The sequence below is a fragment of the Cryptomeria japonica genome, chromosome 2 (assembly GCF_030272615.1).
Source record: "Cryptomeria japonica chromosome 2, Sugi_1.0, whole genome shotgun sequence".
In the NCBI taxonomy this organism is placed as follows: Eukaryota; Viridiplantae; Streptophyta; class Pinopsida; order Cupressales; family Cupressaceae; genus Cryptomeria; species Cryptomeria japonica.
The window spans coordinates 190,476,625-190,488,361 of NC_081406.1; the positions used below are offsets into that span (position 1 = coordinate 190,476,625).

Here is an 11,737-nt window from a genome sequence, read left to right on the forward strand (position 1 = left end):
TTTGGTTATAATAAAATAAAGATTGCGTCTGATGATCAACACAAAACATCATTCACTTGTCCTTGGGGAAGTTTCTATTGGAATGTCATGCCCTTTGGACTAAAAAATGCAGGTGCTACATATCAAAGAGCCATGACTACTATCTTTAATGATCTAATGCACGTAACTGTGGAAGATTATGTCGACGACCTCTTGGGAAAATCAATAGACAGAGATACACATTTGGACATACTTTCAGTTGTCTTTGATCGGTTGGAAAAATACAAAGTAAGATTAAACCCCAAGAAATGTGTCTTTGGAGTAACCTCCAGGAAGCTCCTAGGATTCATTGTATCAAAAAGAGGAATCAAAGCTGATCCAACAAAAGTCAAGGCCATCCTAGAGATGCAACCACCAAGAAATATCAGTCAACTTTGGTCTTTATGAGGGAGACTTCAGTCCATACGAAGATTCATAGCACAACTTGTAGATAAGTGTAATCGTTTTCAACACTTGCTACATAAAAACATCAAATTCAAATGGGATGATAATTGTCAACAGGCTTTCCAGATACTCAAAGATTATCTTCTGAATCCGCCAGTTTTGATGCCACCAGTTCTAGATTAGCCTCTGTTACTATACATATTAGCTACTTCAACAGCACTGGGGGCACTCTTAGCACAACAAGTTGTTGAGGGCAAAGAAAAGGTAGTGTACTATATTAGTCGCACATTGGTAGGATATGAGCTAAACTACACACCAATTGAGTGTGCATGTCTCACTGTGGTCTTTGCTTCGCAAAAATTATGAAATTACATGCTAACTCATAAGACTAAGTTGGTTGCAAGGATCGATCCATTGAAATACCTTCTCAATAAAGCAACGCTTACTGGGCGACTAACCAAATGGGTAATGATCCTGAGTGAATTCAACATTGAGTATGTGGATAAAAAAACAATAAAAGGACAAGCCATTGCAGATCAATTAGCAGATTCTCCCATGATAGATGATGTTCCTCTAATTTCAGAATTTCCAGATGAATCCATTTTAACAGTTTCACATGCAAAACCATGGCAATTATACTTTGACGGCTCATACACATAGCATGGGGCAGGAGCTGGCATCCTCTTTATAACTCCTCAAGGGGATTCTATACCAAAATCATATAGATTATCATTTCCTTGCACTAATAACATAGCAGAATATGAGGCATTAACAACTGGATTACGGATTGTAGTTCAGTGGAAGATCCAGGAACTTCGTGTTTTTGGGGACTCTCAACTTGTAATCCGTCAAGCAACTAATCATTACCAAACAAAGGATGAGAAATTAATGCCTTACAAAAGAATGGTGGATGACCTGAAACAACATTTCACAAAGATAGACTTTGAGTAGATACCAAGAGAGTAGAATCGATCCGCAGATGCCATGGCTACAATTGCTTCACTGATCGATCTACCTCCGAATGAGACTTGCTATGAGTTCTTGGTGGATAACCTTTTGGTTCCTTCATATGAAATCACTCCTACTGAGATAATATGTGTCGTCTGTCTTGAGTCCCAGTTATATGGTTCCATTTTCACATACCTTCGTGATAATACCCTACCTCCTGATCTATCCAATAACCAACGTCGCACTTTCATTCGCCAATCTTCTCGATACATCATTTTAGGCGATGTCCTATACCGTCAAGGTCTAGATGGCACTCTTCTTCGATGTTTAGAAAATGGCAAAGCTCAGATTGCGTTACGTGAAGTACATGAAGGGATATGTGGTGCACATTCTAGTGGTCCTACCTTAGCCAAGAAACTCATCAGGACTGGATATTACTGGCCCAATATGGAAGAAGACTCATATCAATTTGTCAAGCAATGTAAGCAATGTCAACTTCATGGAGACCTCATCCATGCGCCAGCACAAGAACTTCAACCAATTGCGACTCATTGGCCCTTTTGTCAGTGGGGACTCGATCTCATAGGCAAGATTCACCCTCCATCCTCCAACGGTCATAAATTCATTATCACTGCCACAGAGTATTTCACAAAATGGATTGAAGCCGTGCCTCTCATGCAAGTCATTGGAAAACAGATTGCTACGTTCATTCTCAACTATATCATTTGTCGATATGGTATTCCTGTTTCCATTATCAGTAATAACGGGCGTCCTTTCAAAAATCAGGATGTTCATGAACTTTGTGACCACTTCCATATTTCCCATCATTTCTCCACACCATATTACCCCCAAAGTAACGGTCAAGCTGAGGCGTCTAATAAAACAATCCTTAAAATCTTAAAAAAGACAGTCGACAACGCTGACCGTAATTGGCATATCCAACTTAATCTTGCACTTTGGGCCTATTGCACAAGTGTCCGCACACCTATAGGAGCGACACCCTATTCACTTGTTGACGGCGGTGAAGCCATCTTTCCTATTGAGGTCGAGCTACCCTCTTTACGAGTCTCCTTTCAAAACATTATCAGTGATGAAGACTACAGGGTCTCTCGCTTACAAGAACTTGAACTATTGGATGAACAAAGACAAACTGCTTTTAATCATCTCAAGGCTTATCAACAACGAATGAGTCGTAGCTACAATCACAAAGTCAAGCCTCGCACATTTGAGGTAGGTGATTTGGTTCTTAGAGAAAACCCCAAAAATCAGCAAGACAGAGAGAAGAAGGGCAAGTTTGAACCAAATTGGCTTGGTCCTTACATCATCACAACAACATATGGATCTGGTGCATATCAGCTCTCAACTACAGAAGGTGAACCTTTGGAGGATCCTATCAATAGCATGCACCTTCGTAGGTTCTACACATAGCTCTTTGGAATATCCTAATTCAAAAATACAAAAAAAATTAAAAAAATAAAAAATACAAAAAAAATCAAAAATTTCAAAAATACAAAAAAATAAAAAAATTCAAAAATACAAAAAAATTATAAAAACATAAAAATCGTTACTTGGTGAAAACCTGGCGAACAGGCGCCTTGTGACACAAAAAACATTGAAAAATCGAAAAAAGTAAAGAGAAATAATTTCGTCCAATGGTGAAAACCTCTTCGGTGGTGCCCTGGGCAAGTACCATGGTGAAAACTGGGTCACCAGCACCATGTGTAGAGACATTGCTCCTCCCTCCTTCAGGATTCACTTTCATCCTTCACTTTGCACACACTCACAACCTATTCATTCGTAATAAACTTATCCATTCCCATCATGGCTTGTTATTGATCTACCCAAGATTGGTTAGCCATTCATAATAAATCTACCTTTTCACCCCTTTCCATTCATAATAAATCAGCTCCTATTTGTGGTTAAGGCAAATCCTACGTCTAGTGATGGGGGTGGAACTGAGAACATCACATGTTTCGAGGAGTACAGTTTCTTCCACTTTTCTTCAGTCTATTCGCGCACAATCCGCAATAAAACAACACTTGCATCGCCAATCCGCAATAAAGTTTCGTCTTCTCCGCAATAACGTATTGGTTTCATGGATTCAGTCAGTTTCAGATGATACACAGCAGCAACAATGTGCTTCAACAAATCACATTTTTCAATAGACTCAGACAACATATGGTTCAATGCTATCTATCCTTTTTGTGAAAGTAAACATTGTGACCACAATCAAATAAGACTTATACAAGTGACAAGAGACACTAAAACTTGAGGACTACAGTGGATGTTGGTGTTGAGTCTTGGTTTTCTTTTGATTTTATCTTTTTGGTGACATGTCTTTTAGCTTTTCCAAGATGTCTTTGACTAGAGATTCTATCTCCAGGATGTCTTTAAGTAGAAAGGTGAGGATGGGGTATCGTCAGCTATTTTTCTTTGCTGTCTGTGGATTGTCTCTTAGTAATGCTATGACTTGTCCAAGGATATGAGGACACTGTGAGTCTAGTGTGAACTGGGGCATTCCTTGTTTGAGACTATCTTATCTCCATGCAAACAGGTACAATGACTTTCTGGGTCGAACATATATGCCTTGATTGTCATAACCTACTTGCCATAATAAAGCTCAATGATGATAACACACAAGAAGCTCTTTCACTTTCATATCTTCTATCTTTCATTCCCCTTTCTTGATTGACTTCCATCGTCCTTCTCGAGTCCACGTAGCCTGCTATCACATGACTGAGTATAATGACACACCAAAAACATTTGCATCTCATGTAGTTTCACCTGCATTACCACATATAAGCATTCCATACATACATATAGATATCGCAATTGCATCACATCCTGCACACAACACATATTAGCACATTTTAGATTCTCATCATGTAAATAATCATTTGTATTATCATATTCATTTGCATTTCATACATTCACATTCACATTTGCATAATATATAAAACATAAAAGAACAAAAATATTGCATTTCATCATGTATATATTTGCATCCATATCATAACCATCACATAAAACATACATCATTAAACATCTCGTCACATAGGTACACATGCATATAACTGCCGCAAAGATGAATCATCTCATATATATATTTATATATATATAAAGTTTCATGATACAATGATGTCAAAATCATATGGCTACAATCACCCGCAGGTGTCTACATCATCATACAAAAATGGTACAATACTGATACATAGGGAGCCCTCTACGGCTATGATGAACTCCCTCCCTCGGAGCCACCTGGCCTTGATGGAATCTGAGCCCTAGAAGGACTCGCCCCAGGATCATCCCTCCTGTCCCCCTATCTGGTGGTGGTGGAGGACCCATAACCCCAGCGCTGGACGCCTGTCACCTCTGGCTCCCTCCCATAGTCATCACTGTCCGCGATGGTCTACGGAAGCTCCTCGCCCGCTGCTCTGGTGGCACTGCCCCGTAGTATAGGTCGTACCAGTAACCTATCTCCTCCCCTGCCCATAGAACATAGGCATATCCAGCCCCTGTATCCTCTTCTGCCTGCCTCCCAGCCCTCAGTGCCATCTCAACCTTAGTATAGCGCTGGATAGCTTGATCCCGCTCATGCTCTGTCTCCCTTAGTCGCCTTTGGAGCCTAGCGGTCTCCCTCTGCAGGTCTTGGATCTCATCTGCTTGTCCCTGGCAGATCTCCCTCAGCTCAACCGGCTCATCCTCCTCTGCCTCGACCCCCTGTGCCTCTGCTTGTGGCTCCTCCTGTACTGGTGCATGTGCCTGTACCTGTACCTGCCTCTGTCCCTATCCTTGCACCTGTCTAGGACCCTGTGCTGCTGGCACTTGTAGTGGCAATCCACCCTGACCCCTCACCACCCGAGCTTGTCTCTCCTCCCCACCCTCTCTCCATGGAATCACCCTCCTCTCTCTAATGGCACCCTGCCTCCTCCATCAGCCTCTCCCCCCACCATCTCCATCATCATCCTCATCCCCACCACCATATCCCTCTATCAGCTCCCCTGGGTCTGTTAGTCGTGGAAAGGGATGCTCAACCCAATATGTCGTGTACTTGGCATCCATGCCTGCATCCTCAATATCTGACCACATATCCCATGGCATCGACACCATCTCTGCTAGCTACATCACGACTTGATCATATGACAATAGTGGTCCAAAGTGTACCTGATCCCGGACTGTTCAAGCATACATCCCAGAACCCCGGGGCATCCGCTGAATCCGGCCAAACTGCCTACATACTGTGTCAATTAGCTGTCTCCCCAAAACATAGGGCGTCCGCCCAATCAGATATCTGCTCCGGAAGGTGTACGGGAGATCCACTGCGTCCTCCTCCCACTGCTCGCACCCAAGGTACGACCTCCATATAATAGTGTCGATCTCATCTAGGACCCGACACCAATGCTCCAACCTGCCAATCTGTGGCTGCGATGTAATCATGTCGTACAAATGCATAAAGCTGCGTCCATGCCCCCTGCCCCTGAAGTATATAGGTTGTGTCACTGGCAAATGCTCGTATGCCCACACCTGTAGCAATGTAACCCCACAGCCCAATCCTACGGATCCATGATAAACAAACTAATGTAGCTCGTAATACAAGTGTGCCAACACACACGGTTCCTAGACATATCTGGTGTGCTGTGTAACCAGTGTCTCCAAGGTGCTCCCCCAGCGCACAGCCAAACCTTGTGTCGCCCTATCGGGACACAGGAACCCACTGATCACTCCCCCTAGCACTACTGGCAGTGCTAATCCTGTAGCTGTCATGGTGTCCCAAGCCACATGTCCTGCCCTCATCTCCAGTCCTGGGTCCCAGAACACTCGTCTCAGGGCATCCCTGTCTCCATCTCGATCGTAAGGAATCAACTCCCCGTCGATCAGTATTCGTAGAATCCTGTACACATCCTCCAAGGTGACTGTCATCTCACCCATCGACAAATGGAACGTGCATGTCTCAGAGTGCCACCTCTCAGCTAATGTAGTTAGCAAACCCATGTTCACTCGCAACTCAGGCACATACATAATGTATCTCAGACCATGCCCTCAATGGCAGCCCTGTCCTCGAATGTCAACTCTGGTTGCAACCTCTGAGTCGACGGGAATCTCTCTCGCAACTCCAGCATAGGCAAATACTCTTGCAGTCAAGCAAATCAATCATATTAGTCCTAGGGACACTCACTGTTCATCACAAAGTGTTGCTTCTATCCTAGTGGTACTCCCTGTTCATCACAAAGTACTACGTGTTTGCACTCCCTGTTCATCACAAAGAGCTACTCATATTTGCACTCCCTGTTCATCACAAAGTACTGCTCCTATTGGTACTCCCTGTTCATCACAAAGTACTATGTTTTTGTACTCACTGTTCATCACAAAGTGCCTTGATTTATCTTATCCTAGGGCCTCTGCTTGAGTGAATCCTCTTGAGTAGTTTCCTAATTGGCAACATATGTTCTATCATAGAATTGTCAATCCTAGCTCTATCTGCTATCCTAGTCTTCCCTAGAGGACCTGTTTGAGTGTATCCTCTCAGCAGCTTATCCAATCGACTACGTATGTTCATCACAACATTGCCGATTTGACCTATAAGACACAAATGCACATTTTTGACACAAACGCGCTTTCATGACATAAATGCGCTTAGAGACTGCATAAACGCGCCTACCTAGCACAGATGCGCCTGAAACACATAGATGTGCCTATGCTCTGCCTAGACACGCCTAAAAGATACAAATGTGCCTTCCTAGCACAAACACGCCTGCAGAACGCAGACGCGATCGCATCCTACACAGATGCCTTTTCCGGCACAGACGTGCCTGGCACAAACATAGACGCGCTTGGCACCAGCACAGACGCGCCTACACGTTTTTGACATTATCCTAAAGCGCATTTATTGCTCTACTTGACATCCATTAATGACAACATTTATTGCAACAAAGTACAAGGAGGTTTTGTGGTACTCACCGGCTCTCCTGCATCTGCTAGCCTCTGATATCAGCGAACGCGATCGAATCTGTGAACCAATGCCATCGCTGCTGATTGCTGCTGCTCTATCTCGCTCTGCACTCTGATCTTGTGGATATGTGGATGACAATGAGGATGTTTTCCCCTCGTGGTCTATTTTATAGACTGCCCTAGCCCTAGCCCTAGCCCTAGCCCTAGCCCTCGTCTCTCGAGTCAGCCTTTTTTATCCCATGACTCTATCACTCTATCCGGTCAGTCCATTCTAGCCTTTCTTTCTTATCAAGAGATTGTCTGCGATCTTTTCAGACATTTTCATCCAATCTCTCGAGGGGGCATATCATTCCCATCTTGGGGCAACTTTGCATCAGTTCATCTTATCTTCTTTGAAACAACACGACAAGTTGCATTGTCTCAAAGAGGGGCAAAATGTAGACACCTAAAATTGTCATGTCTAATTAAATAAATATTTTATTTATTTAATTACTTTAGCCTAATTCTTCTATTAATTAAATAAATCTTTATTTATTTAATTAATTCATTTATCCTCTGCTAGCCTTATTTCTCATTTAAATAAATACATTTATTTATTTAAATTACCCTTTTTTCCTAAATTAAATAAATATCTTATTTATTTAATTGATCCTACTTCTTCTATTAATTAAATAAATCTTTATTTATTTAATTAAATCATTAGCCTTTTCTACCCATGACACATGTCATTCATCTCTTAATTCCTACACTACCTACCCTTTCATTATTTTATTATTTTCTTTACCTACCCTCTAATCATAGCCGACCTCCTTTTACACCTCTCAATCTTATCCCTCCATTTCATATAGTGTCTTCTATATAAGGAGATGCTTCCTTCATTATCAACCCTACCTGGCTAATTCAATTATGCATTTGACTACACTACGCTTTTGATATAAGATCCTACTTGCAACCACATTTCGTTCTTTGTTGAGCTCTTGTGCACATAAAATCTGAGAGCAAATATATCAAGCAAGATCAATGGAGATAGGAAGAATGGAGATCCAAACCCTATTGGACATGTGATGGTATAATCTTTGTGATTTCATTTGATTTTCATTGTCTTAGGTAATCTTCATATGTTATGGTGGATCTTTGTTGTTGTTAGACTAGGGTTTTGTGGTTGAATTCATTTAGTCTTTCAATATTGTTGTATCCATTTTCACCATAAACATATAGCATAAATAATAATGAATTGTATATAAATAATCTAATTCATAGTTATATGAATAACTAATTTATATTAAATAAATATTTTATTAAGAATTTCAACAACTTATTGTATACATATTAATATTTATTTAAATCATATTAATTTAGTTTTCTTATGTGTTCAAACTCCTATTCCTGTTAGCGTATATATCTTAACTCTAATCTATATAAAGTATGTCAAAGTATTTCAAGATGTTTAATTGGTTTAATGTTAAATAGTATAATAATATATTATAATAATGTTGAAAATGAAATACCTTAATATTATATTTTATATAGATTAAAATTAAGATATATATACTAGTAAATCAATTCAAAGATAGAGGAGGCGAAAAATATGGTACTCAATCATCCTCTATTTAAATAGAGCTTTGCAAGTTTCATCAAAATGCTTATAGACTCAAACCAATGGTAAGATTTATAGTGTATATAGATTCAATATGTGGACCAAAGATTTCTAGCATATATAGACTCAATATTTAGACCAATACTAAGATTTTAGCATAGATGAATTCCATATTTGGACCAATGCTAAGATTCCTAGCGTATATGGATTCAATTTTTGGACCAAGAAGAAAAGGAGTCGTCCCCACACGCTCTATCTATAATGTACAAAAGTCCTAAATATTCCTCCTTCTCAAGAGTCATGTTGACTCCACCCAACATAGAATAAAAAGTGAAAAGACTTGATATAGGATAATCACCGACTTCACCTGATTCTTTAGTTACCTACTCCACGTATAGCATACGAAAAATATTGAGTCAAAACGTGGAATCTCTACCAACCACATTATTTTCGACGCGGTTTTTGGGAGGATATCCTATAAATGTCATCCACCTTATTAGACGAGTAAGGCAAGTGAGAAGCTCTGCAAAAGAGAATCAGACAGTGTCTAAATATAAAAATGGCATCATTGTTTAGTGATAGTTTTCTGTCTGTGTCTTCAATGCAAAATACTGTGTTGTTAGTAGCAGTTCTATTTGTCACATTGTTTAGTGATAGTTTTCTGTCTGTGTCTTCAATGCAAAATACTGTGTTGTTAGTAGCAGTTCTATTTGTCACATTGTTAGTAATAGCTAGAGTTGTGAGGAAACGCCCCAAGCTGCCTCCTGGCCCGCTGTCTTTGCCCATATTTGGCAATTGGCTTCAAGTGGGCAACGATCTGAATCACAGAAATCTTATGAAAATGGCCAAAAAGTATGGGGATGTTTTCATGCTGAGATTGGGGTGTAGAAATTTAGTGGTGGTGTCGAGTCCCGAGCTTGCAAAACAAGTTCTTCATACTCAGGGTGTCGAATTCGGGTCTAGGAAGAACAACCTGGTGTTTGATATATTCACGGGCAATGGGCAAGACATGGTGTTCACTGTCTATGGTGAGCACTGGAGAAAGATGAGAAGGATTATGACTCTTCCCTTCTTTACTCAGAAAGTTGTCCAACACTGCAGAGGAGAATGGGAGGAGGAGATTCAGAGAGTCGTTGAAGATGTTCAGGCCAATGAAATGGCCTTAGAGAGAGGTATAGTTATTAGGAAGAGGCTTCAGCTCATGCTTTATAATGTCATGTATAGGATGATGTTTGACCACAGGTTCGAGTCTCAGGAGGACCCGCTGTTCGTTCAGGCCACGGGTTTTAATGCGGCGAGAAGCCGACTGGCGCAGAGCTTTGAGTACAACTATGGGGACTTCATTCCCATCTTGAGGCCGTTCTTGAGAGGGTATTTGAACAAGTGCAGGGAGTTGCAGAGCAGGAGGCTTAAGTTTTTTAACGACTTCTTCGTCCAAGAACGAAGGTAGGCTTCTTGGTCTTAAATTCAAATAATTAAACCGTTTATTCCTATCTTACTTTGAATAGAATGCATGGGATTTTATCTAATGATGTTATGATGGGAGGGATGCAGGAAGATTTTGGCGAAAGGGAAGGGCGATGGGCAGGTAAAAAAGTGTGCAATAGATCACATACTGGAAGCAGAGAGCAAGGGAGAAATCAATGAGCAAAATGTGCTGTACATCGTGGAGAATATAAACGTGGCTGCCATAGAGACGACACTGTGGTCGATGGAGTGGGCTCTTGCGGAGCTGGTGAACCATCCTGAAGTGCAGGCCAAGGTGAGAAGTGAATTGGAGAGAGTTGTTGGGAAAGGGGAGGAGGTAAAGGAGGAGGACGTTGAGAAGCTGCCGTATTTGCAAGCGGTGGTGAAAGAGACTATGAGGTTGCACACACCCATTCCGCTGCTCGTTCCACACATGAACTTGGAGGAGGCCTCCATTGATGGCTTTCGAATTCCTCGGGAGAGCAAGGTGGTGGTGAACGCTTGGTGGCTGGGGAACAATCCCGAATGGTGGCGGGATCCATCAGAGTTCAGGCCGGAGAGATTTATGGAGGAGGAGGAGGAGACTGAGGCGGCTGTGGGGGGGAAAGTGGACTTCCGTTTTCTGCCATTTGGAATGGGTAGAAGGGGCTGCCCTGGAATCATCCTTGCCTTGCCTCTGCTCGGCCTGGTAATTGGGAGATTGTTGAACAACTTCGAGCTGCTTCCTCCGCCAGGTGAGGAGAAGATCGATGTGAGTGAAAAGGGTGGGCAGTTCAGTCTCCATATCGCTCACCATTCTACCATACGTTTCAGTCCTGTTTGACACTCTCTCTCGCTCCATTCTCACATATGACTAGCCCTGTTTTCATCTTCCCTCACATGATACTCTGTTGCATTGTAGTGTAGGATATGTTTTCCCTTCAATTTGTATGCTGTATCCTCTAGTTTTCTCACACAGATCAGTGATGCATCTGTACGGCTTATTTATGAGCTAGGTAGTTAATAGTTAGTCCTTATTAGCCTCGTTTGTCCTAGGTAGTTAGTAGTTAGTTCTTATTGAAAAAGTAGTAGTCAAAGTTAAAGAGTGAAGGTGTTTATAAAAGCTATTGATGTTAAATTTTATATATAATATATGTTTGCATGCATTTTTAAAAATTATTTTGTAAATGTAAATTTTTATTTTTTATATTACAATTTAAAAAACATTTGTTGTTTCATGAAATTATGTCTAGGTAAAATGTCAAATTGATTTTTTCTTATGAAAATTAATTCTTGATTGATCTTAAATTTGACAAAAAACTATCTTTGTTGGAAGAAGAAAGTCAATATTTTTAAAAGAAAAAAATACTTTTA

The 11,737-nt window shown here is 41.0% G+C and overlaps 1 protein-coding gene across 1 annotated transcript; it reads left to right on the top strand.

The window, feature by feature from the left end:
- The first annotated feature begins 9,441 nt into the window (after window positions 1-9,441).
- Window positions 9,442-11,371, top strand: LOC131049159 (trans-cinnamate 4-monooxygenase). Its single transcript, XM_057983195.2, has 2 exons — window positions 9,442-10,363; window positions 10,472-11,371. Exons 1-2 carry the CDS (start codon window positions 9,477-9,479, stop codon window positions 11,205-11,207), a joined length of 1,623 nt encoding a protein of 540 aa, XP_057839178.2. The 5' UTR covers window positions 9,442-9,476; the 3' UTR covers window positions 11,208-11,371.
- Window positions 11,372-11,737: the final 366 nt, after the last annotated feature.

Coding starts and splice junctions, on each gene's coding strand:
- LOC131049159 (XM_057983195.2), top strand. CDS start 9,477: ATGGCATCATTGTTTAGTGATAGTTTTCTGTCTGTGTCTTCAATGCAA. Junction 10,364..10,471: donor TTCTTCGTCCAAGAACGAAG/GTAGGCTTCTTG, acceptor GGAGGGATGCAG/GAAGATTTTGGCGAAAGGGA.